The sequence below is a fragment of the Lissotriton helveticus genome, chromosome 3_1, assembly GCF_964261635.1.
Source record: "Lissotriton helveticus chromosome 3_1, aLisHel1.1, whole genome shotgun sequence".
Lineage (NCBI taxonomy): Eukaryota > Metazoa > Chordata > Amphibia > Caudata > Salamandridae > Lissotriton > Lissotriton helveticus.
The window spans coordinates 1,635,124,378-1,635,152,093 of NC_136061.1; the positions used below are offsets into that span (position 1 = coordinate 1,635,124,378).

Consider the following 27,716-nt stretch of genomic DNA (forward strand, 5'->3'; position numbering starts at 1 on the left):
TTAATGACCATGAAAAGACTACAACGGATTCAGAACTCGGCTGCCAGACTACTCTTGCATATCAGACCGCAAGACCACATCTCCCCTGCATTGAAAGCACTGCATTGGTTACCGGTTGCCAGAAGATCCACGTTCAAGCTGCTTTGTATCACCCACAAAGCAATACATGGAATAGGACCACTCTTCATCAGGAATAAAATCACTAAACGCATTCAACAAAGGATCCTCCGTTCTAAAGGAGCATCTCACCTCAAAATCCCACAATACAAGAAAAAAACCATGGGTGGCACATCCTTCTCTGTTCAAGCAGCCAAACTATGGAACTCTTTACCCCCAACATAAGGTCCACCGACAACCACCTTATCTTCAGAAAACTACTCAAGATTTGGCTCTTCCCCACATAAGCACCATATGCAAACAGAAAATATCCCTCTGTATATAAGCATTTGTTTTCACTATAGATATGTACCTATCTTTGTGTATTACTTTGTATAAACATGTAAAATAATATTATGTTGTTAAGAGAAAAATAATAATAAATAATAAAATTCATCTTTTGGTCTACATGTACATACTTCCATTGTGCATCTATGTACCTTCCATGTACTTGGATCTGTGTGTCTGTTACTTTTCTCCTGAAAAAGCCTATCCAATGCACTACCCTATTTCTCATCCTGTGCCTCTATCAATATCTTTAATCTACATATACTTACCTCTTTTATGTATCTATATACTTTCAATGTACTTATGGACACTGATCCCTGTAACCTGCGCGCCTGCGCACCTCTGTTCTCCCGAGCGCGCAGTGCTGTGTGTGAAGCGCGCACACACAGCACATCCCGATAGAGCGTTCCTGCGCCGGAAGGAATAAAATGCTACTGCACTGGCTGCCTTTCTATTCTAAATAGTGCGCGGTTGTCATGCTGATTGTGGGCCTTTTGAAAGTATTTATGTTGATGACAGTGCCCATCAAGGGCTGCATTTAACATAAATACTTTCAAAAAGCAAACAATCAGCCCCACAGCTGCGCTCTATTTAGAAAAGAAATGCAGCAAGTTTACAATCAATCATCTGAAAGCACACGTTCGTGCTTTCAAACTTGCTGCATTTCTTTTCTAAATAGAACGAAGCTGTGGGGCTGATTGTTTGCCTTTTGAAAGTATTTCTGTTAAATGCAGCCCTTGATGGGCGCTGCGATTAACATAAATACTTTCAAAAGGCCTATATTCAGCAGAAATCACTTACTGTTGTTCTACAAGCTTCTCACACCCATTCGCATCACTCCCTGAACTGGTAATTAATTGACCACCCATTCCCTCCCAGGTTTCTACGCACTCACTTTAAGGACCGTAGTGTCTCACAGGCGCATTCCACCAATGACGTGCAATTAACTGTGTTTATACCCAGTAAGGAAATGAGAGCAGGTAAGGATCGAGGACAAAGCACGCCTACAAGTGATCACTTGTATCACTTGTAGTCGTGCTTTGTCCTCGCGCCTTACCTGCTCTCATTTCTTGATTAGAGTTCATAAGTGCTTCCATATCAGCGCAGCTGCGTTCAGAATTTTCCTGTCATTCTTCACAACAGCACCACTCCCTTTCCTGACTGTATCTAATTAATTATGAACTCCGAATGTTGCCCAGTTTGCAAATGCATTCTTAACTGTCAGATCTGGTTTACTCTGTTTTTCCGACTACTAATTATGACCCTCTGACACTTTTTCGTTATCTTAATTACCTATTTTTTCAAATTACGATTTACTCCATGATATAAATTCTATGCATGCGCTAAATATGCATATTTACTCAATAGGGAGCCTTTAAAATTAAATAGTGACCTAACTATGATAAATATATCCAGGGATCAGACTATGTTATATTTATTATTTTTATCCTTTTCTCTCCCCCCTTCCAATAATTTTAGATTCAGCTTGCTCACCAATGTTTGTCCTGATTCTGAACTCAAATAAATGAGTTCAAAACGCCGTCGACCCCCAACAACATGAACTCCTTTTACTTTGTATAACTTTTCGAAGGAGTTCGCACTACTGTTGTCAATGCGATGTTTTATTTTAATTTCACCTTCACTTTTCACACCTCGCTGTTTGTCACTTATTATGTGAGCTCCTGAAAACTATTGTTTTTTAATAAATACCTGTATATACTTGACCCTACGATTCCCTCTGTATATTACTTATCTCTCCTTTTCCAATAATTAATTTCCCACACTCAATTGTTAGTGCCCCCCCAGAGGGTCACTCCTGAATGGACCTTTAGGCCACATCAGAACCATTGTTTCCATAAACGGCATAGAGAGATGAGGTGCATTGTTGGTGAGTGGTGGTGAGGGAATTCATGTCGGAGGAGGAAACGGGGAGAGTGCGCCACTGTTGCATAGTGTGCGACCAGTGCTTGGGCCAGCCTTGGCTGGGAGTGTTAGCGCCTCCTGAAGTTCGGGTCTAGTTGGTCCCCCTGATCACAGCATCCGTCATGGGCTGCATTTAACATAAGTGCTTTCAAAAGACAGCCCTGCATTTAGAAAAGAAATGCAGCACGTTTTATATAGTGCAAACTCAACCCAAAGATATTGGAGCGATTTACATGATTTTTTATATTTATTTGACCCTTGGACTCAAAACCATCTCTTAAGTCGGCAGCTCGAGTATTAAGCCACAACCTCTACCACAAGAGCAGAAGCATTTTCAATATTATATACAGCTTTATGCCACAAACAACCACTGACAAAGCCAATAGTCCTGGCTTCTATTAGGTATAATATTACTTGTATTATATATCTGGATGCAATGACAGAAGAAGCTAAATATCAGTCGGGTGGCACACTATGCTAAGCACAGATTTTTAGCCTCTTTGAGAGACCCCCAGTTTTTTCATCCTACTTAAAGCCCTGGTCCACAAGCACGGCCGGGCTCTTGGCGCACATAGCCTCCGCTGCAGTGCACAGAGACCATACTCTGCCGCACACAGAGGAAAAAAAATAGAGGGAACATTGCTTATGGATCTATATATTTATCACTTTCTTCTAATTTAGCATTTCCAATGCACTACCCTATTTCTCAGCATATACTTCGCTCAATATATCTTCTAGCGCAACCTCCTGACTCATCTCAAGCTTCTTTCTACTACTCCTTCCAATGCACTACCCTATCTCTCATCCTATACATCTATCAATACATCCTCTACATCCACTCTCTCATTGATTCCAAACCCCATACCACTACTATGATCGCCAAAATAACCCTTTCTAGACTCTCTCCTACTCTACCCCTCCTTGCATCATCTGCTACCTCTTTTCACTATACCGATCCCCTAAAACAAACCTTTCTAAACTCTTCCCTCGGATTCCTCCCCTCCAAAACTCATTTTTACTCATCCTAAAGCCTCCCCCTACTGCTAAGACCTTAAAAAAAATCCTTCACTCTTTTATCCCACCACTATCCTTTTCAATCAAAATTAACAGACTAACATTTTCACTTCTCAAATTCCATATTCAACTATACTAATATACTACCCAAATAACTGAATAACATATCCACTACTCAAATTACTTCATATTTATACTATACTCATTTTCAACACTAATCCTTTATGGGTTCCGGAGTGGCGTGCTACTCGCCAGAAAATCGCTTCAACACCCATCAGGGGTAACAAGTGCTATATGAATGCAAAGCTTTCTTCCCCTTTTTATCCCTCTGCTATCCTTTTCACTCCAAGTAACTGATTAATATCCACCACTGAAATTACTTCATATTTCACCATATTAATTCACCACTAATCCTTTATAGGCTTCCTGAATAGCGTCCGTCAACAAGTGCTATATAAATACAAACCGTTGTCCTCCTCTATCCTTCTGCTATCATTCCATATCCAAATAACTGACTAACCTATCCACCACTTAAAATGTACTTGCATGTTTCACTATACTAATTCAACACTAATCCTCTATGGGTCCCGGAGGAACTTGCTACTCGGCGAAATAGCGCTTCGACGTCTCGTCAGGGGAAGTAAGCGATATATAAATGCTATTACAATCCAATACAATACAATCCAATACAATCTGGTATGTTAATTTTTTTCACTTGCTTGAGGAAATCCTCCACCTGCTGCGGTTTAGTGAAGAACCTCTGTTTACCCTGGTGCGTGATACAAAAGCGCATAGTCAATTTGTGCCTTCCTCAGCTTAGTCCCGACGTCCAAGAATTTCCGCCGTTCTTCCTAGACTACAGTCGTGAAGTCAGGATAAATAGAGAAAGAGTTCGCGCCAGATATGCCCAGACATGGATCCTGGGCTAACTGTGCCACTGGAATCAAGCTATCCTGGCTGAAGAGGGGTGAAACCCCGAAACCGGTCCTAGGATGCTTGTTTCTGGTCCAGGGAGGACCTGGCTTGGCAGTTCAGGCTGGACTGTTCCCATGAGGCACAGGGTAAAGACTGATTTGCATATGGCCAGGTCTAAACTGGGGTGGCATGGTGAGCAAAAGAATGATGGATTTAACCCAGATCTCTTGACTGGGGGTGAATGTTTTGATTTGTTCTGCATTCTGTCCATCAATTATGTGTTTTTTGCAGGCCACAAGTGGCATTTAACCTCCAGATAAATGGAGGAATCCAACTAGTAGAGAGTCAGAGATATGCATTTTTCTCACACCTCCCGAGATCTTCTGTTTGTTAGCTTGGTACTGCAAGTGCTTGGCCGGTGGAATCTGTAAACTATTGAGACCAGGTGGTACATGGATCGACCCATGGTCAGAAGCCAGCTCAAATTGTAAGATAAGGGTTATATGATTAAATCTACCAACACCCAAGGTCAGACACACTCTGGCACATAGTGAGGCTTTCAGATGAATTATTGAGATTCCAGATAGCATCTTTTTCCTGTAATCTAGCCTTGATAGGACCATAGCTTGGATAACATCTTTTATGTCCTGTTTGGGTAAGGATGGATTGACAAGGATGGCTTGATACTCCTAATTAGCATTCTTTACCAATTAACTGAACAGTCTATGCTGGTCGGATTAGTTGTACAGAATAATGCCAGGCGATTTGGAGTTTCCAATGATTATAGGAAAGTAATATAGCACAAGCATCCTTGTGCTGCATCATAGGAGACCTGGGAAGAAATCAATAAAACTTTGTTTTTCAGGGGTTAAGTTCGAGATTGCATCTTATCTCCCAGGACTGAATGTTAGCAAGATTCTGAGCAGAACAAAGATATCCGCAGGAGATTAAACCTTTACAAAGAGGTGGGTGTGGGGAACATATTGATTTTTGTAAACCGATTTTTATTGACACAAACAGAAAATATCAGCATTGTTACTAGGAAATGCTGGATTTATAAATGATATCTCCAGAGGATTCAAATAAAGGTTGAAGAGGGCTGAAGTTAGTACAGAGTCTTAAGAGACACTGTGAAGTATGTCAGGCTGTTCTGACAATGGGCATTCCAAATTAATACTTTGGGAGCGGTTAGCTAGGTAGGATCTGAACCAGTGAGGGGATAGTTCCTTCAAAGACTACAAGGTATTTCAATGTGTGGATAAGGATATCAAGGTTAACCGTGTCAAATCCTACTGCGAGATTAAGTAGAACAAAAATACAAGATTCACCATTGTGCAAGACCCAAATAGCATCATAAAAGATTTGCAGAATAGCTGTTTCAGTACTGTAATCAGCTCTAAACCCATACTGGATGTGGTCAACTAGATTATTGTCCTTGACGAAGTGGGCAGTATGGATTTTATAAGCCCAGTTTATGTTTTGGCCAAGATCTGAGTGTGGAATAGGGTTCACAGAATTTGAATTTATAGGATCTAGGTGTAGCTTTTTCAACAATAACATTCCAATGGCCGATATTTGTACCTGGAATGGTATTAAAGATGGAGTCGCACGAGAACTGCATAACCAATGGGACTTACTCCAATCTGCAATATGTTACTTTGTGTAATGAACGCTAGGTATAGGAACATAATTCACACAGCACTTTGGTGTTATGTCATAGACTTTTCTGGTTACAATAGAACTTAGTCACAGTAACAAAGACATTTAAGTGGGTGACCCCATTAAAGTGAATAGAGAATTAACTATTTTTTTCAAGGGTGAAACAGGTTTGAAAAGAGCGTGACCCCATCTAAGTCTATGGTGGTTCCCTATCAGAAGAGTGAAAATGAGTGAAAAGAGGGTGAATAGGGGTGAAAAGAGGGTAAATATGAGTGAAAAAGAGGGTAAATATGAGTCAAAAAGAGGGAGAATCTGCAAAAAGGGTTGATATGGGTGACAATCACAAAGAGAAGATGACTTGGACTTGACAGTTATGCAATAACAGAGAAGACTGAAAGAAGGTCATGTGCATTGTTTCAGATTCTAAATACTCAGTTAATTACCTGTATTACAGGGAATATATGAATGAAATCCAATCCTTGAATCTGATGAGGCTCCAGGCGATGAGGGCACTTCATTTTTGGTAAAACAGAAACGATTTTCTCCGTCAAGCCACTGAAACAGACCAGTGTATAAAAATAGGCTACATTTAAAAACCCATTCACAATTCATAGAGCAACATGACTTCCCTAAAGTTTTATATATGTTAAAAACGCCACAAATTTAGGCTAAACAAGCAGCGCTCGATAGTGAGATTGCTTGCGCCCTGCAACTACATAACATGATGCAGTAGAGAAATACAGCAACCTCTAGATTTTCAAGTAGAAAGCAGATTCCTTATTAAAATCTTACATTGTGTCATTGTAGACGTATTAGACCTAGGAAAAATTATGTAAAAAAAGAGGAGCTATATTTTATAAACGGAAGTAAATTATAGCTCATGATCATTATAATATGCATTGACTCCTAACTCACGATCATAAATAACACACAGAAATAAATTCTAATTCTTTAGGGCACTCCACAGCATAGTCCCAGAATATTTCAAGCAAAGCTTCCAATGGTACATTCCATCCAGACCTCTCCGTTCAGCAGCAGGTCACAACCTCATAGTTCCCAGATTTTAAAAGTACCACTGGGGAGGAAGAAGCTCTGTGGTGGGCACCACTAGACTGTGAAACTCTCTCCCTCCGGAACTAAATAGAAAAACAGATCTCTTGGCTTTCAGAAAAGCCTTTCAATCCTGGCTTTTCAACCAGTAGCTCATCTTCCTTCATTGGTCAGCGTTTCGTCTACCCTTCGAGGTTAGCGCCTTGACACCTCCCGGTAAATGTGCGCTCTACAAATTCTATTTTCATTAAATTTCTAGAGAGGCCAATATTTTGGTCAAAATGGCAATAGTGGTGTTTGAGTCTGCTATAAGCTGAAGCAGCTCTTCGGACAGATTCAGAGCAGCAAGACTACGTGGAGTGCAGTCATTTTTTAAAATGTGTTCTTCATAGGAGACCAAAGAAGTAGATATTTAACATATGTCCTAGCTCCATAGCCACATCTACAGGATCTTCAAGCACAAAGATCTTTCAATCTAGGATTTTTCCTTTCCCAGAGAACGATTTATTGTGAATTTTTGTTTGAGGTTTTCTTATTAAATGTAACTTCTTCCAGTGACAGTTAATTTATGGCCATTGTTAAGTATTGCTATTATTCCAGAATAACACTTCACTTTGGGCCAGAAGTACTAACATTTTATGCAGGCGCAAATGGGTGTTTGACCCGTTTGCGACTGCAAAAAATTGTGTGGCCAATGCACTAATCCTATTTTGCGAGTCGCAAATCAATTTGCGACTCACAAAATAGGACCAGCGGCTCGCTATTAGGAAGAGGCGTTCCAAGGGCGTCCCTTCCTAATAGCGACTCCAGAAGCTATGTATGACTGTGTTGCGACCGCAATTGTGGTTGCAAAAGAGTCGCAGTTTACCAACCTTCACAGAAGGGTGGTAAATCACTCGCAAATGGGAAGGGGTCCCTGAGGGACCCCTTCCCCTTTGCGAGTGGCTCCCAAAATATTTTTTAAGGGCAGGCAGTGGTTCCAGGGACCACTGCCTGCCCTTAAAAAATGAAACTGAAAAGTTTCATTTTCATTTATTAAATGCATCCTATTTTCCTTTAAGGAAAACGGGCTGCATTTAAAAAAAAACTGCTTTATTTAAAAGCAGTCCCAGACATGGTAATCTGCTGACCCTAGCAGTCCACCAACCCTGGGAGTGCCAGCCATTCCCAATAGGGTCGCCATTTGCGACAGCCTCATTCATATGCATGAGGCATGCAATTTGCGACTCCATTGGGAATCGCAAACAGGATCTCAGGCACTGTTGTGCATCCTAATTTGCGAGTCACAAATGCGACGCAATTTGCGACTCGCAAATTGGTGGGTCGTACATCTGGCCCTTTATCCTTTGACTGTTTCTATATATTGTGCTGAATTTCTTCAATAATGCAATGCAATGGAGATGCCTACATCCACTTCTGAGTTGTGTAGAATAAACCTTCACCATTCTTGTGGTTTGAAATCAGCCTCTGGTTTGTTTTTCACATGATGCCTGACAAGGTTTGTTGGTTGTTAAGGTACACTCCTACCAAATATCTGGTTTTCTTGGAGAGATTCATCTAGCCGCTTGTTCATTTCCTGACTTCTTACTCCAGAAAACCACCACAGCATTGTGTTAATTGCAAGCCATACTTCTGTAACCTATTGTATGCAAGGCCTCGCCTTTTCTCGCCTACTTGTTTTGATTGATAATCCCCTGGACCGGGCATTATAATATGGATATGCTACTCCACTGAGGTGAAGTATTCACAGCTGCAGGGTAGTTTGTTTGAATTGGCCAGACGAGTCCACGGGGCCCAAAGGCGAGCCTGCAGAATCAGGCTACCCAAAAATGCTGTGCAGTGCTTCGTAAAACTGACAAAGCTGGACATTGGACGCTCCGGCTCCGGGAAAGGGGAGGGACGCGTGGAGTAGACCCAGAAGCGGGCACCGAAAAATGAGCCACAGATAGACGTCGCCGACGGACGGGGACAAGGTGTAGAGCGACGGTGCTTTTTCGCCTTTTTCTTGTGCTTTAACTTACCTGAAGAGTGAAAAGACTTCGATGACGAGTGGTGATGGCTCCGCAACCGGTCCCGTGACCTTCCACTTGACCAGGACCTCGACCGGCACAGAGCGGACTGCCGGGCCTCCAGAAGCTTTCGGGACCGCTCCCGCAAAGAATTCAGGTTCAGGGCCCAGCAGTCGAAGCACGACTTCGGGTTGTGGTCGCACTCCAGGCACCAAAGGTACACAAGGTGTGGATCGGTCACCGACATCAACTTGTGACAGGAGTCACAAGGTTTGAAACCGGGTCAACGTGTTGAACATCCCTCGTGCACCAGGAGTCGATAGATTCAAACAAGCATTGGAAATGCAATAGGTCTCGCAGTAGGAAAGTTAGAGGTATAGGTGTTATTTTTTTATGTTTTTTTTTTTAAATAGCTACATTAATAGCTTTCTTCTTTACAAAGGCAATAGTTATCATTTTTGTAAATGTGACACCTCTAGCATTTGTAAAGCAACATGTTTATTATGTACGTGACTTTTATGTATTGATATGAAAAAAATCAATGGCTTTTAAATTTTTTAAATAATTAATACGTAAAAAAATATGCATGTTATTTTATATTGCTATTAGCTTAAACTTTATTAAATATATTTAGTGAAGATTTTGTTTATTTTATTGTGGCGAAAATCCAAGAACAGAAGTGCATTTTTAAGATTTAGTTCGACATTTTGAATATTTTTTGTAACATTGGCAAAACATATTTGAACTATTGATGCTGTGTTAGCGCTGAGTGATGCTGTGGTGCTGAGTGATGCTGTGCTGCTGAGTGATGCTGTTGCGCTGAGTGTTGCTGTTGCGCTGAGTGTTGCTGTGGCGTTGAGTGATGCTATAGCGTTATATGACGCTGTGGCGCTGAGTGATGCTGTTGCGCTGAGTGACACTTTGACGTTGAGTGATGCTGTTGCGCTGAGTGATGCTGTGGCGCTGCATGATGCTGTGGCGCTGAGTGACGCTGTGACGCTGAGTGTTGATGTGGTATTGAGTGGTGCTGTGCTATTTAATTGTTTTATTGCGTTGACTGTTGTTGTGGCGTTGATTGGTGCTGAGTGATGCTGTGGCGTTGTTTTTGTTTGTGGCATTGAGTGATGCTGTGCTATTGAGTGTTGATGTGGCATAGAGTGATGCTGTTGTATGAAGTAATGCTGTGGCATTGAGTAATGCTGTGGCATTGTGTGGTGTAGTGTTATTTAGTGTTGCTGTGGCATTTAGAGGTGCTGTGGCATTGAGTGGTGCTGTGGCGTTAGGGTGTTGTGTTTGAGTGTGTATTTGGAGGATGTAGTGTGCTATTGCGTTTTTAGTGTGTGAGGGTGAGTGAGGATGGGTGAGTGTGAGTTTATATGTTGAGTGAGGGTGTGTGAGGATGAGGTGTTGAGGGTGTGAGGGTGTGAATGAGTGAAGGTGTGATGGTTTGAATGTGAGTGAGGGTGTGTGAGGGAGTTTGTGGGTGTGAGGGTAGGTGAGTGTGAGTTTTTGCGGAAATGAGTGTTTGTGTAGTTTAGGATGTGTGAGTGTGAGTGCGCTAGAGCGTTTTTAGTGTGTGAGGGTGAGTGAGGATGTGTGAGAGTGAGGATGTGTGAGAGTGAGGGTGAGTGAGAATGGGTGTGGGTCTAAGGCTGAGGTGTTATGAGGATGTGAGGGTGAGGTGTGTGAGTGTTTGACGGTGTGTGAGTGCTTGATGGTGTGTGAAGGTGAGTGGTGTGTGAGGGTGATGGTGTGAGAGTGTGATGGGGTGTTAGGCCGATGGTTTGATGGTTTTTTTGTGTTTATGTGACTTAGATGTATTGATATTGGTATTGATATTGTAATTAGTTTTTTTTTTTTTTTGGGTTAAAATAATTAATAGTTAAATCAAAGTGATTGTAATTTATACTGGCAATAGTTTAATTTTTTGTAAATAACTGTAGTGAATATTTTGTTCAGTGTATTTTAGAGGGTCGAAAATCCAAGAACAGAAGTGAATTTTTAACATTTTTGTAGACATTTGTAATAAAGCTTGAAACATTGAGAGAACATATTTGAACCAGCGAAGCTGTGGCGATGCTGAGTGATGCTGTATTTTGCGCTGAGTGATGCTGTGGTTGCACAGAGTGATGCTGTTGTTGCGCTGAGTGATGCTGTGTTTGCGCTGATTGATGCTATGGTTGAGCTGAGTTGTGCTGTTGTTGCGTTGAGTAATGCTGTTGTTGCGCTGAGTGATGCTGTTGTTGTGCTGAGTGATGCTGTGCTGCTGCTGATTGATGCTGTGGTGGTGCTGAGTGGTGCTGTGGTGGTGCTGTTTGATGTTGTGGTGGTGTTGAGTGATGCTGTGGTGGTTCTGAGTGATGCTCTGGTGGTGTTGAGTGATGCTGTGGTGGTGCTGAGTGATGCTGTGGTGGTGCTGAGTTATGCTGTGCTTTTGAGTGATGCAGTGACATTGAGTGATGCTGTGGTGTGGCGTAATGCTGTTGCTTTGATCGATGCTTTTTTTTGTTGTTTCTGTGACGTTGAGTGACGCTGTTTTTTTTTGGGGGCGTTGATGGATGCTGTGCATTGAGTGGTGCTGTGGCGTTGAGTGGTGCTGTGGTGTTGAGTGACGCTGTGGCATTGAGTGAGGTGTGTGAGGGTGATGGGGCGTGAGGTTGATGGGGTGTGAGGTTGATGGGGTGTGAGGTTGATGGGGTGATGGTGAGTGATGGTGTGTGAGGGTAATTGGTTGAGGGTAAGTGGTTGTGTGTGATGGTTATTGTGTGAGTGATTGATGGTGTGTGAGGGTGATTGGTGTGTGAGGGTGATGGGGTGTGAGGGTGATGGGGTGTGAGGGTGATGGGGTGTGAGGGTGATGGTGTGATGGTGAGAGATGGTGTGTGATGGTAATTGTGTGAGGGTGAGTGAGGGTGTGAGGGTGAGTGTGTGGGGGTGACTGTAAGTGTGTTGTATGTGTGTGTGTTGTTGTTGTGTTGTTGTGAGCGTGTGTGTGTGTAGCAGTGTGAGTTTGTATGTGTGTGCGTTTTGATTACGGAATTTTGCATAGTCCTAGATTTAGTCCCTTTTCCCTTTTTTTTTTGTTCGTGCGTAAAAATTGCGGATGCTACCCTGTGCCATAACGCTACCTATGTTATTTAGGTTAGCCTTCTAGTTTATTTTTCCGATTTTCCTTGGATTTTGATTGACGTGTATTCCGTCCAATCAAATTGCAACGTTTTCTTACGTAGCGTTGCAATTGCGTCACGTTAATTGGGAAACTTCCAGATCTTCAGGAACCGGTGTATGTCTAAGGCGCGTCATGCTTCCCGCGTTGGAGCCGCGTCGTTGGACAGGTAAGTTGTCAATCTAATTATTTTTTTGTGTTGTTTACCTAGTGTTTCTTTACTATAGATATATTTATTAAGTTTTGTAATGTTTAGTAATGTTTTTTAAAGAATTAACTTTGCGATTGTACTTGGCTTGTGTATGTACCTATTGTACTTTTATGGAATGTTTCTAATTTCCCTTAGTTAATGTATTTTTGCTTACTTTTATGTAATGTATGTTATAAAGAAAACGTTTTGGGATGTACTCTTTCTACATGTTGCTATATTTGTTTAGTTGAAAATGTGTTATTTAGACGGTACTTTTTTTTTATTGTTCCTTGTGTTTTGGTGTTGATTAAATTGTATTTATGTTTTCTTTGTTGTTTTTTTTTCCGTATACTTTCTGAATTTCGCCCACCTTTAAATATTTCTATTTATTGTACTGGTACGTAAAAGCTATATATGCTGTATATTTTGAAGCCTACATGTTTTTGCTGCTTTTGAGCACCAATTCCTTATGTATGTTTTTGTAAGTACTATAAAATTTTAAAGCAATACTTTGGAGTGTAAGCTTATACTTTTGTATGTTAATTAATGGCCAAGTATACGTATGAATCCACCTTTATTAATTGTTTATAATTTTTTGGTTACTTTGAGTGGAATACTTTATTGTAGTTTTGGAAGAATTGCAATTAGGCTGTGAAGTCTCGTGCTTTTGTGATTACGCACTTTGTTTGTGTTTTGGTTTTATTCCAGCATTGTTTAATGGTTTATTTTCCCTTACTTTAGTAAGTGCTTTCTGTTGTGAATTTGTGTCCTTTAGATGGCTTTGTCCACTTTTAAATTGTTGTATTAATTGCAGTGTATTCAGATGTTTCCCTATTTTGTGTGCATTTATGTTTTTTGTCAAAAAAATGAATTATTTTACAATTTATTTCTGCATTTTTGTGTATTAATTGCTGCACTGTCCTCGCGATGCATTACGTTTTTATATTTGAATAGCTACAAGTGTGTAATCCGATTTTTACTTATTAAAATAAATGTTGCCTAACGCTATTTATGTGTGGAGTTGGAGGGTGGAGTTGTAGGGTGGTATTGTAGTTATAGGCTGTAGTTGGAGGGTGGACTTGGAATGGTGTTAGTGTGAGTGGATGTGAGGGTCCGGGGGTGTGTGCTGGTGTGTGAGGGTGATTGAGGGTGATGGTTTTAGTATGAGTGAGGGTGTGAGTGTTGTGAGGGTGTGTGATGATAGGTGTTCGTGAATGAGGCTGAGAATTTGAGGGTGAGTGTTGTATGTGTATGTATTTTGCGGCACCATCGGTCAGAATAGTGTTTTTTGTATATTGGATGTAATTTCGTGTGAATAAATGCTCGTGTTATATGCGTACGGCTTTTTGTGTAACTCTTGACAATTGTGTTTAATCCGTCCCATTTCCCGGGTGAATAATGTTTATTTATTCCCCCAATAAAAAGTAGGCTGTTTCACATTTGTGTTTGTACATCCTCGTCCTCGCTTCCTGCCAGATATTTCTTCGTTGTTTTGTTGGTGTTATCTTGTCCGAATAATTTTTGTTTTGTGACCTGAAGCCTGATAAACATCATTGCATGCTGTAGATCACATTTTGTTTTGTGAAGCTAAGAGACCTATGTAATGTTTATTGATGCTGTTAGCGCTGAATCCAAGTTGCGTAATATGTTTCTTATATTTGATGTAATTCCGTGTGAATAACTGCTATTGTTATATGCGTACAGCTTTTTGTGTAACTCTTGACCATTGTGTTTAATCCGTCCCATTCCCCGGATGAATAGTGCTTGTTTATTGCCCCAATCAAAAGTTGGCTGTTTCACTTTTGTGTTTGTACATCCTCGTCCTCGCTTCCTGCCACATATTTCTCTTTGTTTTGTTGGTGTAATATTGTACGAATGTTTTTTGCTTTTTGGCCTGAAGCCTGATCAACATCCTTGCATGCTGTAGCTCACTTTTGGGAAGTATATTTTGTGTGTAACGTATCTGATGCACTACTCCGTAGACCCCCTTTTTTTTTTTTTCGTCCTAAAAGTTGTTTATGTCTATGAAAATGGCATAACATTCATCAATTTGCAGAGTGGGTGAATGATGCAGAGTGGGTGAATGATGCAGAGTGGGTGAATGATGCAGAGTGGGTGACTGAAGCAGAGTGGGTGACTGAAGCAGAGTGGGTGACTGAAGCAGAGTGGGTGACTGAAGCAGAGTGGGTGACTGAAGCAGAGGGGGTGACTGAAGCAGAGGGGGTGACTGAAGCAGAGGGGGTGACTGAAGCAGAGGGGGTGACTGAAGCAGAGGGGGTGACTGAAGCAGAGGGGGTGACTGAAGCAGAGGGGGTGACTGAAGCAGATTGGGGGAAAGATGCAGAGTGGGGGAAAGATGCAGACTGGGTGACTGAATCAGAGTGGGTGACTGAATCAGAGTGGGTGACTGAAGCAGAGTGGGTGACTGAAGCAGAGTGGGTGACTGAAGCAGAATGGGTGAATGAAGCAGAGTGGGTGAATGAAGCAGAGTGGGTGAATGAAGCAGAGTGGGTGAATGAAGCAGAGTGGGTGAATGAAGCAGAGTGGGTGAATGAAGCAGCAGAGTGGGTGAATGAAGCAGCAGAGTGGGTGAATGAAGCAGCAGAGTGGGTGAATGAAGCAGCAGAGTGGGTGAAAGGTACAGAGTGGGCGAAAGGTACAGAGTGGGCGAAAGGTACAGAGTGGGCGAAAGGTACAGAGTGGGCGAAAGGTACAGAGTGGGCGAAAGGTACAGAGTGGGCGAAAGGTACAGAGTGGGCGAAAGGTACAGAGTGGGCGAAAGGTACAGAGTGGGCGAAAGGTACAGAGTGGGCGAAAGGTACAGAGTGGGCGAAAGGTACAGAGTGGGCGAAAGGTGCAGAGTGGGCGAAAGATTTAGAGTGGGCGAAAGATTTAGAGTGGGCGAAAGATTTAGAGTGGGTGAAACATTTAGAGTGGGTGAAACATTTAGAGTGGGTGAAACATTTAGAGTGGGTGAAACATTTAGAGTGGGTTAAACATTTAGAGTGGGTGAAACATTTAGAGTGGGTTAAACATTTAGAGTGGGTTAAACATTTAGAGTGGGTTAAACATTTAGAGTGGGTTAAACATTTAGAGTGGGTGACTGAAGCAGAGTGGGTGACTGAAGCAGAGTGGGTGACTGAAGCAGAGTGGGTGACTGAAGCAGAGTGGGTGACTGAAGCAGAGTGGGTGACTGAAGCAGAGTGGGTGACTGAAGCAGAGTGGGTGACTGAAGCAGAGTGGGTGACTGAAGCAGAGTGGGTGACTGAAGCAGAGTGGGTGACTGAAGCAGAGTGGGTGACTGAAGCAGAGTGGGTGACTGAAGCAGAGTGGGTGACTGAAGCAGAGTGGGTGACTGAAGCAGAGTGGGTGACTGAAGCAGAGTGGGTGACTGAAGCAGAGTGGGTGACTGAAGCAGAGTGGGTGACTGAAGCAGAGTGGGTGACTGAAGCAGAGTGGGTGACTGAAGCAGAGTGGGTGACTGAAGCAGAGTGGGTGACTGAAGCAGAGTGGGTGACTGAAGCAGAGTGGGTGACTGAAGCAGAGTGGGTGACTGAAGCAGAGTGGGTGACTGAAGCAGAGTGGGTGACTGAAGCAGAGTGGGTGACTGAAGCAGAGTGGGTGACTGAAGCAGAGTGGGTGACTGAAGCAGAGTGGGTGACTGAAGCAGACAATCGAACAAGTTGATTTCTCCAAAAACTACCTAACTGGACAAGTAGATTTGATAAAATTGCATCCTCTTGACCCAAGTCAGGAGTCTGCTCAGACAGGTAAATAGAGATGCAGTGTCAACATGCACAGAATCACTAAAGGCAGAACTGCTGCCAATGAGAAAGCTCAACGCCACCTTGAAGGTTAGCCACAAACGAATTCCAGACCACAAACGAATTCCAGATTCGAGTAGCAAGTAGTTTAAATGCAAACACTGCTGTACTGTTCAGTCTATGTTCTTCACCAAGATAGAGCCAGGTGACACCAGGATCATAGCCGCACAAAAATACAGCTTGTGGGCTCAGTACAATGCGCAAGGAAATGAAATACAGTTCGCAAAACTGTGCCCAGTACTGCAGAGACAGCCGGAAGCACGGGTGCTGACAGGTGCGTTTAAGTGTGTAGGGGAGCGAGGGTTGCACTTGTGACGTCTGCCATGTCAAAGGCCTAAGGTACATCATGCTACATATGTTAACAGAATAATGTACCTCTTGTGAACATGTTTTATTTACGGTGCTGTGCTCCCCGGGTAGGTCGATAGAAACGAACATCTAGATGAATATTGAACTGCGTGTGTAAAGCTTGTGCTGCGCTTGTGGCAAGTAAGGCCTTTGCTGTTTGAGGGCAAGGATTGGAAGGTGTGTGAATGCATGAGTGGGTGAAAGGTGCAGAGTGGGTGAAAGATTTAGAGTGGGTGAAAGATTTAGAGTGGGTGAAAGATTTAGAGTGGGTGAAAGATTTAGAGTGGGTGAAAGATTTAGAGTGGGTGAATGAAGCAGAGTGGGTGAATGAAGCAGAGTGGGTGAATGAAGCAGAGTGGGTGAATGAAGCAGAGTGGGTGACTGAAGCAGAGTGGGTGACTGAAGCAGAGTGGGTGACTGAAGCAGAGTGGGTGACTGAAGCAGAGTGGGTGACTGAAGCAGAGTGGGTGACTGAAGCAGAGTGGGTGACTGAAGCAGAGTGGGTGACTGAAGCAGAGTGGGTGACTGAAGCAGAGTGGGTGACTGAAGCAGAGTGGGTGACTGAAGCAGAGTGGGTGACTGAAGCAGAGTGGGTGACTGAAGCAGAGTGGGTGAATATATATGTCTGATGCTTGTGGATGTCTGATGCTTGCATGTCTGCTGGGGTGACAGCGTCAGTACAAGTCAAGCTCTAAGTTGGTGTGTGTCAGAACTGGTTGCCTCGGGGAAAAATACAAGTTCTCCCTGTAAATAAAGAAAGAGGAGGTGAGAAAGGAGGGTCCGGCTTGGAGCTGGGAAAGAGGCTGAAAGGGAGGGGAGAATGCATGGAGCGCATTCCAATGAAGTCTGTTGCGAGGCGTGGGGGGCAGCCTTTGATGTGCGAGAGAGCTGCCGTGAAAGAAGTAAACAGCAGGCATGTAATTAGGGGGGAGGAGAAGTCGCGCTGGGGTGAATACCTGAGGCCAAGCTGCCCGCGGGAGGGAGGCTGATGGCTGTGATGTGGACGCGCGTCGTGAACTAGCCTCTTGTTGCCTGTGGGAGGGAAGACGGAGGGAAGGCAGAGAAGGGGAGGGGGGATGAATGCGACACTGCGGGCAGGGGAGGGGGCGGAGCGGGGAGAGCGGCATGAGGGTGTGAAAGCAGCAGGGGCATGGAGTGCGGCTAAGGGAACTGAAGAAACGCGACACGGCAGGCAGGGGAGGGGGCGGAGCGGGGGTGTGGGAGGAGTGCGGCTGAGGGAAAATACATGCAAGCAGGCGGCTGGGGGCATGTGCACGCGCTTTTAAGCTCAATGCACATGCGCATTAAGCTTGAATTTCACGGGCACTGCAAGGAATCGCCACGATTCCTTGCAAGTTGGTTAAAGACTGTTTAAGCCCCAATAGTCTCGCAAGCTCGATGCGCATGCGCATCGACAGGCGAGACCTAAAAAGAAATCATCAAAAGTCGAAAAAGAGTTAGTCAAAAAATGACTAAGGGCAGACTCTCTCCGGATCTGCATTGGCTGGTGCGGAAAAGGAAGAACTGATGCCAGGGCCCAGAGGCAGCGTCTAAGTAGACACCCCAATGTCATCCCGGTGACTACGACGCCGACGACGGACGCAGAGTCGACCGACTCCACCTAGCGATGTGCAAGGGTCATGCTACGAAAAAATTTGTCCAGATCCAGTGTGACGCCTAACCTACAGTGCAATTCTTCCAGGGCCCAATCAATAATAGATTCATTTTTATGCACCTAAAAGACTGCCATTCTCTTGAAGAGACAGCCACAAATTAGTGGGTAGAGAATGATCACTGTTTTAAAGTATTCCCGTAACTGGAGAATTTCATCCTTGGCTCGCTCGTGTTCGGGACATCTAGGGGATTGGTCTATGGTTGCATAATGTGGCGTGAAGACCACCCAAAAAATCTGACACATTAAAGGTGCTTTGAATACCAATGCTTTACTAAAAATGTTGTTATGGAACACTGACATGCTTACATATATACTGACGGCATATGAGTATGGTTATTGTTTCTGTTGGTTTCAATGTTTGTATATTGCTAAAGTTTAACACATGGGCATTGCTATTAATGTGGTGACACTGACAAAGCTAATATGCCTGCCTTATGTATATTAAACTTGTGAGCCTTTCACAATTCCAATAGGTCTGCCTTGTATATTAATGTAATACCATGACAAAGTCAGTAGGCCCCCTTCACATTTGCGATTGTGACCCCTTCACATTTGCGAATGAGTTACCACCACTTTTAAAATGATGGCAAAGTATTACTGTTTTGCAACCAGAATTTAGTCATAAAATAATGATACATACCATACCAATTCGGTATTTGAAAGGAACACCTAAAACACACCCATTCCAAATACCGAATTGCAAATGAAAATTAAAATCTGGTAACAAGTTCCTTACAGTTGCGTTGGTTCTTGGCATATCTTGGATCCCCTCCATGTACCATTGCTACATGTCTTGCTTGAACTTATGACCCACTACTACCTGGGTGCCTCAATTTGCCCGAATAGACCACTTGATCCCAAGACCCATTACGGACGAGCCCACACACCAGCAATTTCAAACGATACGGATGATTACCTGAAATCACACAGGTCGAAACGCCGTTGACAAAGTACAGCATACTTACGGCTCCCCTTTGGCTCCTAACATGCTTTACACTAATTGTAGTCTTATTGCTCATGTTATGTAGCAATTTTAATTATGCCTTTTCACTGTTATCTTACTACATGTCTCACTTGTGCCATTCACCTTATCACAAGTACTATGTGTGTACCTTTTTGATTACACTTGCATTAAGGAAATATATTGTGGTCTGAAATTAATGTTTTCCTGCTACAAGACTTAATACAGACCGTGTCTCTCTCTTTTTGTCTCCTTCTCATAATGTATTTACACTCAACTAATGGTCTCTAACCTCGATCTATGGTGTATCCTTACAGGTAACAACTTATACAAATGTCATCTGGTAGTGTTGATTAGGAACGCCTGGTTAGTCCTACGGGTATCACACATAAAATATTATGCATTAGAGTGAATCTCAATGGGCTTAGAATTTACAATGTGAGGGTGCCCCACGCGCTGTACTTACTCGCACGTGGGAGATGGCAAAGGCCCCAATGATAGTCAATCTTGGACACAAGTCTAACAAAGTCAGTGCTGGTAATGCAACTCTATTTTAGTCTCATTAAAAAAAGGTTTTATAACACCAGCTATCTTATTAATAAATCAGGGAAAGATGCATTGCAGTTCACTATTCCTCTCATGGCATACTTACAAAAGGCTCACCCATTTGAATTGGGAAAATAATTTAATACAGCATCCAGCACTACACAAGTAAAGGTGAGATGTAAACTTGTCCAAGATGGCGACTCAAGCAGCAAATACAGAAAGGAACCAAGCCATCATCAAATTAAAAAAAGTATACTATGGCCAGATATGTTAAGGCCTAAAAGGATTCTACCATCTGCTGCACCCCAAATTCAACAACTACTCAGAATACATTATGTGTCATAAATCACTACAACTCGCTTTCCCCTCAATACATCACTAGCCAAGAGACTGCAATCTTGTGTGCAGTCTGCGCAGAGTGTTTCACTGAGTTTGGACGAGCACTATCAAGCATCTAATAAAGTAGTGAGGATACGACTAACCAAATCCACAATGGCATACCGCTGAAGATAAATAAAGGAATCAACCATATTTCAAATGGGGTGATTCCATTAAGAAGCCTGGCGACTTTAACGGAACTATCAGAAATCACAGGCTGATAGCCAAAACGCCAATAGCAGCCTGGCACACTCTGCAACCCCCAGAGTAATTCACTATTTCTGATCTGCACACATACATCTACCCGGTAATGCAAGCTGTGCATTATTTATCCCACTCCCTAAATACATTCCCCCTTCCAAAACCCTCCACCACTTTTACAAAGTTTTTCTAGCACTCTGTGCTTCAGAGTAAACTTGATGTACGTACACTGATGTTTCTTTTATTTATTTATTTTTCTGATTTTCTCTATTTGAATGTTGTGTTCATGAAAGGCCATTATATATCTCAGCTGCCAACCATTTTGCCCCTTCCTTTACCCTCCGTCTCTTACAAAAATTTCAATGGCACTTTTTGCTTGAAACTAAACTTGCTACACCTACACTGATGTTTATTTTATTTCTTTATTATTCTTGCTGATTTACTCTATTTCAATTTGTTGTTCGTGAAAGGGCAATAAAGACTGAAACGGAATACTGCCTGCTTCCAACACGATACACTAGGGGCAGCATTGTTACCTTTCCCTAGATGGTACAAGGGCAAAAGTTGGAGATCTCTAAAGTGACAGCCTGCCAATTGATCGGTCTAAGGAAATAGAAACCATTTCAATTCTAATAAGCCCTAAATATGTTTTGATGTTTAAATTTCCATTGGCCACAAAGTTTCAAAAGTGGGTAAAAATAATACCATTCGTATGGTGCTGCTGCAAAAAGTCTCATTGTTTTAGCTGCCACATAACATCAAACTTGCCAGACCACTGTTTGTTTATCCAGATTGGACTATTGTAACGATGCCTATGCTGGAGCCCCAAAAAGGATATCCTGAAACTTTAGAGGCTACAACATTCAAAAGCCAGATTTCACCTCATCTTTAAAAAATATTACCATATTAATTTGCCTCACAGACTGCTAACAGTGGAACAGACAATGCATTTCACATGTCCCTGTACAACTTTCAAAGCATGGGCGTTATGTACCCATATACTTACAATCTCTATTCTTAAACTGATCTCCCAGAGACAGCCAAAGATTGAACAAGGCCAATCTACTCACACACATCGCTTTTAAACTTACGAATATTAGATTTTTTTAAGTCGGACCTTGGGAGCACAGAACTGAAGTGCCCTGAGACTACAGCTGAGACACGATTTTAACTTATCTACACTCACAAAAAAGTCCTCAGACAAGGATTCCCAAAGAGCACTTACTTTCTCTTCAGCAAACCAATAATAATAATAATAATAATCCACATTTGTAAAGCGCACAATCACCCGTAAGGGTCTCTAGGCGATGGGGGCCGTTGGGAAGATTAAGCGAGCTATTGCCCAGAGTCACATGGTGCTGGGCTAATCTGCCGCCAGTGCCAGGGATCGAACTGTAATCCCCAGATTCCGGAGTCAGTCACCCTAGCAGCAGCGCCACACCTCTTCCCTTGTCCAATGGGACAACCACCCCTCCGTCCACACCTAAAAATAGCCCCTATGAGAGCAGTTTGACCCTGTCGAGTATATGATTTATTAACAACTGGTTCACTTAGGTCCTGTCTGTATTTCGTCTATAATGAGGTTTGGACTTCCCGAAGATGATGTTATCTATATCATCAATGCTACAAATTGGTCATATGTTAGAAGACAGATCATTCTAAAACAACTAAATGAATTTAATTTAATTTAATTGTGGGTTTATATAGCGCTAGAATCAACTCCGGGAGGAGTATCTCTGCGCTTCGACCGCTGGGGAACCCGTCCTGGCTCACCCTGAGAGATGGTCCCTAATGGGTATCTCTAAGGTGCGACCAAGTATCCCCGGCGGTCTGGGGGGCCGTTGTGAAGATGAGGCAAGCTAATGCCCAGAGTTGCCGAGTGTGGTCCCTGACTAGAGTAGGCACCGAGGCGAGAATTATCGAGCCCGCTGACCCTGGTCCACGACCCTGCCGTGTCGGGAATCGAACCCTGGTCCCGGGCCGTCCTCTGCTTACGGGTCTGCCGCCTCTAACCAGTGAGCCACACCACTCATGCATCATGTTGGTTTGCTATAAAATGTACAGTTTTTCCTAACCTCTACTGTACGTCTCAATTTGCAGAATGATTTTTCTTTTTAACACATCAAAAGCAACCAAAAAGGTGCAATTTTTGCAAGGATATTTTGAACATATACATTTTGCCAAGACAGCGTGGTGTTACCAAGAAACAGCGTTGTTAAAATTCCTCAAAAGGACATGTTCTGTTGCAAAACACACATTTGTCTATGCTGATAGTAAGATAGGTTTGGTATTCTACTTACATTTTTTGACCAATTGTAGAGTTTTCTTGAAATAGTAAGTCAACATCTATATCAAAGTTGCAGGTTGTTATACACCAAGTCATGCCACCCACCACCTGGAAAATAAAATCAAAAAATAACTTGCACTGCCGAGTCTTAATTTCTACAGCTTAATATAGATCACTTTGAAATGTACTTTAATGATCATCAATGGACACACAACGTCTGCACTCAATTTATCAAACTATCAGCAACCCATATGTTATGTGGAGATGCTAAGAAATTTTTTTCGAAAATTTTGAAATGCAGACAAAGTAAAAGCACATAGGACCAACGAGACCATTACCATTGTCTGATCAATCCAGAGGTCATCCAAGGGCTCTAGTTTAACCAACACTTACTCCTCCCTGCTATTCTCCCCAAGGTCCATTCCAGCCAAGAACTAATTGTATACAACCTCATTAGGGGTGGGCGGAATTTGCGTAATCGCGTTATGCAAATCTCCGCGAAACAGTAAAAAATCTCAGTGCAAACGCAGAAATTCCGCGAACACGCAGAATTGCTTGTTCCGATGCTTTTTTACTGTTCGCAATCACTGTTTGCGTGCTCGGGGGGAAATATCTCGCGAACACGCATTTGAGAACATGAACAAGCAAACAAATCAGCGAAATTGCGGAACGCAGAATTTTGGGCAATTTTGCGTTCTCTGCGGAAAGCGAAATTACCCAAATTCCTCGAGCAGAACGGAATTTACCACCCAGGCCTAAACCTCATACAAACAGCCACATTCATGCAACTTTGTAAGACTGCATGCACTCACCTTGTCAAAAGGCGATAGGCCTTTTATTCTAGCCCGAAAGTATCCAGCTGCCACCAGCAACTCCAGTATTTCTGCCAGTTTAATGTGCTGCTCTTCATCTTCTCTGGTTTCAACCTGCAATGCAAAAGAAAATTGTGGGACTATAACCATGACAAAAACAATATTCATGCATGAATAAACTCAATCCGGAGCAGTGCTGTGGTGTTTGCAGACCAGATTCTTCAGAAGACAAGAGATTACCACCATAAAGTAAATATGTTTTTATTACACAGCTAAAGATTTGAAGTGAAACACAAACTAGAAAACCATCTCCTAGCCTAACTGCTAATCTGATTTTGGCTGAATATTTCAAGGGACCAACACAAGTTAAAAGATTAACAACAGACGTTACTGCTGTAAATAAAGTTAGTAATCTTGTGAACGGACCTGGCTCTCAAATCTTATTTTATTATTATTTTGTACTTCAGAGAGATAATAAAAGCGGGGCATGGACAAGATGGCAGACGGCTGGGATGTGTTTCTCGGTCTCTCTGTCTCTCTGTCTCCGACACTGAATTAGCCTCGTAATGCATCCTTCCTGCCAACCCTAATCTTCACCGTCAGACAGAAGCTACCAGGAGACAACACGAAGGTAGCAGCCGAATCCGTCGGACGTAGGCGTTTGATCCCCCGGCTGACCACTGCAGGTGGCGAAGGCCCGCTCGGCGGCACGATGGCGGTGGCCGGCCCGCAATAAGGTGCTGCAACCTGCTCACGCCCGGCCTTCAAGGAGGTGCAACCCTGCAGCCCATTATACCCAGTGGAGAATGTGCTCCTTGAGCAGTGCCAAAGGACACAGCAAGCTGAACCTGCTGCAAACTACCCACCCGTCATCGACTATCATTGGGAGGTGGGTGGCCTCCGGACCTGAATTGCAGCAGGGGACCCAGGCACCCGCAATGACTTGTCAACCCAGATAGGGGCAGGAGGAATAACGGAGTGCACCCCCTCCCCGAGAACTGTTCTAAAGGACAGCATGCCGTTGGGCCTATCTGGGCCAGCCTCGTTGGGTGCAAGTGCAGTGTCGCCGTACACCTCGATATCCTGGAAGACCAGACACCTCTGAGCAGTCTGCCCTCCCCTCAACAGGCCCCCTATTCGAGGGTCCCCATCTGCTTCTTATGTGACTGATTCTTGGGCAGCTTTGCTTTCCTCAGGCAGAGACTGGGAGTCACCCACAGGCGGACCCCAATCGCCCGGGCTGCATAGGACTTTTGACTTGCTGGCACCTACTTCCTGCTGGAGGACCCGGAGTCCGGGCAGGCTGAAGAGGTAGAGTGGCTGCAGTAGGAGGTTCTCCGGCTCAAGGAACAACAGATCGACCTACAAGCCCACGCTGAGAACTTGGAGAACTGCTCACAATGTCACAATATAAGCATCACAGGGGTTCTGATGACTGCAGAGGGTGCAGATCTAGGAGAGTATATTGGGGCTCTCTTTTGACCCGTCTTGGGGACCTCGGCAAACAAAGACATAAAGCTAAATCCGGCACACCGTGTAGATCCACTGAAACTGGTGAAAGCCCCTCCTTCAGACATTTTAGTGGGTATCCACGATTTTCAACTGAAGGAGAATATCCTGCACTGAGCACGAGAGACCCACCCAATTCCGTTCAGAGGACCTATGCCTGTGTAATACCAAAGACCTTGCATCCTTTACTCTGCAGAAGAGCCGAGAATTCTACCCTATCACTGCTCATCTAAGGGATGCTGGCATTGTACTCCTCTGACCACACCTTATGGTTTATCTTTCAATATGAGAGCAAGCTCCACCAAATCTGATTTCTCACAGGCCTCCAGAGTGCTTGGTATTGCTGACCTTTCGACAGATGAACGTCAGCCGAGGCCCAAGGGTCGAACAGCAGGTAAGTGCTCCTGTTGGCAATGGTCTGTGATCAAGCTTTCTAGCACGTGACCTGACCCAGAGACTATGGCACTGGAGAGACAATCCGTGCGAAAGACACTGGCAGGAGATTCTGACAAACTTGAAGCACCTTGAGGGCAAGGGGACTCATGCGTACTGTCTTGTTCTCTACGGCGGGGGCTAGGAGGGTGGAATGGATGGGACATCCTTGGGTTATGCTCGAGAGCCGCAATTTCCCCTCGCCACAGACATTTCCTATCTTTGATATCCTGGCTGATCATGTCCCTATCTGTCTGGTCAGTGCTCAACGAACTACTCCTTTCCATGATGGACTCTTATTGTATTGTTTTCTAAGTTACTCCAGCTGGGTTTTAGGGGTTGTTTTCCATGGAGTTTACTCCTACGTATCTGGTCAATTTCGGGTGCTTCACTATGCACCTTTTGGGTTACCTCTGCCAGGGATGTTTCCTTGTTACATGCCTTGACATTTGGGTGAAGGAGTCTAAATGGCTTTCTCCCTCCCTGCCCATTTTTCCAGGATTTTAAAGTAATTAGTTTCAATGTAAGGGGTCTAAACAATCCCCTAAACAGCCTGACATTCTCTCATTGTTAGAACAATCAGGTAGTGGCATATGCCTCCTACAAGAGACCCACCAACTCTCTAAAGATGTCCCCGGAATGCAATCCCGTTGGTTCCCACACCCACTCTGGTCTTCGGGGCCTACTAAAAAAGGGGAGGGGCATTCTCTTTTTACAATGGTTCAAGAGTGAAATACTATCCACAGTCACAGAGGTTAGGGTCCACCTCCTAGCAGTCAAGCTTAAATTGGGCAACTTCCATTTCCCCCTGGTAAACGTATATGGCCTTAACGAGTACCAGGAATCTTTTATTACTAGCTCCCTGGTGCTCGTACTCCAGTCTCCTGATGCCGATATCCTGACTGGGGGGACATACACTTGGTAATGGACACTGATATGGAACACTGAGAGCAGGGCTCCAAACAAACAGGCGCCTTCTCTGCAGCCAGGATGCAGTGGATAGCAGACAGCGGACTGCAGGACGTGTAGCTGCATCCATCTGTCCGAGATTTCCTGCTTTACTCAACCATGCACAAAACATATGCACACATTGAAAATGTACTTGCGACTCCAACCCTACTGCCCCTTATTTTAGAAAGGGACATTGCCCCTTGGTCACTCTCTGACCATGCCCCACTCTTTCTGTATCTCAGATTGGACATCACCCAGCCTTGGATGTCATGCTAGTGCCTTAGAGACTCCCTCTTACAGTGCCCCAGTATGATCGACTCTCTCCGAAAGGTGATTGTAAACTATCTCCACGCTAACAACACTGAAGAGACATCCCAAGCGTTGATCTGGGAAGCCTTGAAGCTGGTTGGGAGGGGGGGGAGGGGGATTCATAGGGGCTCCACAGCGGAGAACAGTAGACATCGTAACAAACGACAGCACGTGGAGAAAACAGTCATGGAACTCGAGGCCATCCACAAATGGACCGAGCCCCCAGAGTATGGCGCGAACTTATAAAAGCACAGCTCCTTTTAAAACATCTTGACAACAGGGCGTAATATGCTATGATACGCTTTAAGCACTCATTTTATCTCTGGAGTAACCACTATGGGTGCATGCTTGCGTTTAGTCTCAGGAGTAAAATTCATTCTGGAGCTGTGAAGGCGATACTCACCGGGCACTCTATTGAGGTCTGCACAGACACATAGATAGCATTGGCCTTTCAGGCCTTTTATGGTTCCTTGTACTCTGCTTCTGATGGAGACCCTTCGAGCTGTCTTTGTGAGGTTGCCCTTACTTCGCTTCCAGAACTGGAGGATGAGGCTCTGGAATAAGCCATATGAATAGAGGAGGTGATCTTGGCTGTCGCTCGCCTAAAGCCAATGAAATCACCAGGGCCCAAAGGTTTTAGTACACAATTGTATAAAATCTTCTTCCATGAACTAGCTCCCCTGCTTGCTCATCTCTTCAACTCCTCTGCTGAATCGACTCCCTCACAAACTCCATGTTGAAAACTGCTATCTTGGTTATTCCGAAGCCAGGCAAGGATCCAGCCCTCTGTGGGTCGTATAGACCCATCTCACTCTTGAACATAGATGCTAAATTGTTCACCAGTGTCCTAGCACACCGCCTGAACCCACTCATGCCAGGCCTGATAGAGCCCGATCAGCCGGGATGCATACCAGCGCACCAGTGTGGCAATAACACCAAACGTCTTCTGCACTTTCTGGATAAACTCAATATGTCATGGAAGGAGGTTCTGCTTCTTTTCGTCTTCGCTGAGAAAGCCTTCGATCGTGTCCACTGGCCCTAACTCTTTGAGACACTTGAAAATGTTACCTAGGAGAGAAATTCTGCAGGTGGTTCAAATGCCTCTATAGTCCC

At 43.8% G+C, this 27,716-nt stretch overlaps 1 protein-coding gene across 1 annotated transcript in view; it reads right to left on the minus strand.

Moving 5' to 3' along the window:
* CCDC93 (CCC complex scaffolding subunit CCDC93) overlaps positions 1-27,716 on the minus strand; it is a 1,137,947-nt gene that overhangs the window by 1,027,844 nt on the left and 82,387 nt on the right. The window contains exons 2-4 of the mRNA XM_078682376.1: positions 23,403-23,516; positions 22,604-22,698; positions 6,399-6,510 (exon numbers count right to left, since the gene is read on the minus strand). Of these exons, the coding sequence (XP_078538502.1) occupies positions 6,399-6,510; positions 22,604-22,698; positions 23,403-23,516 (321 nt within the window). The remainder of the gene's footprint in view (positions 1-6,398; positions 6,511-22,603; positions 22,699-23,402; positions 23,517-27,716) is intronic.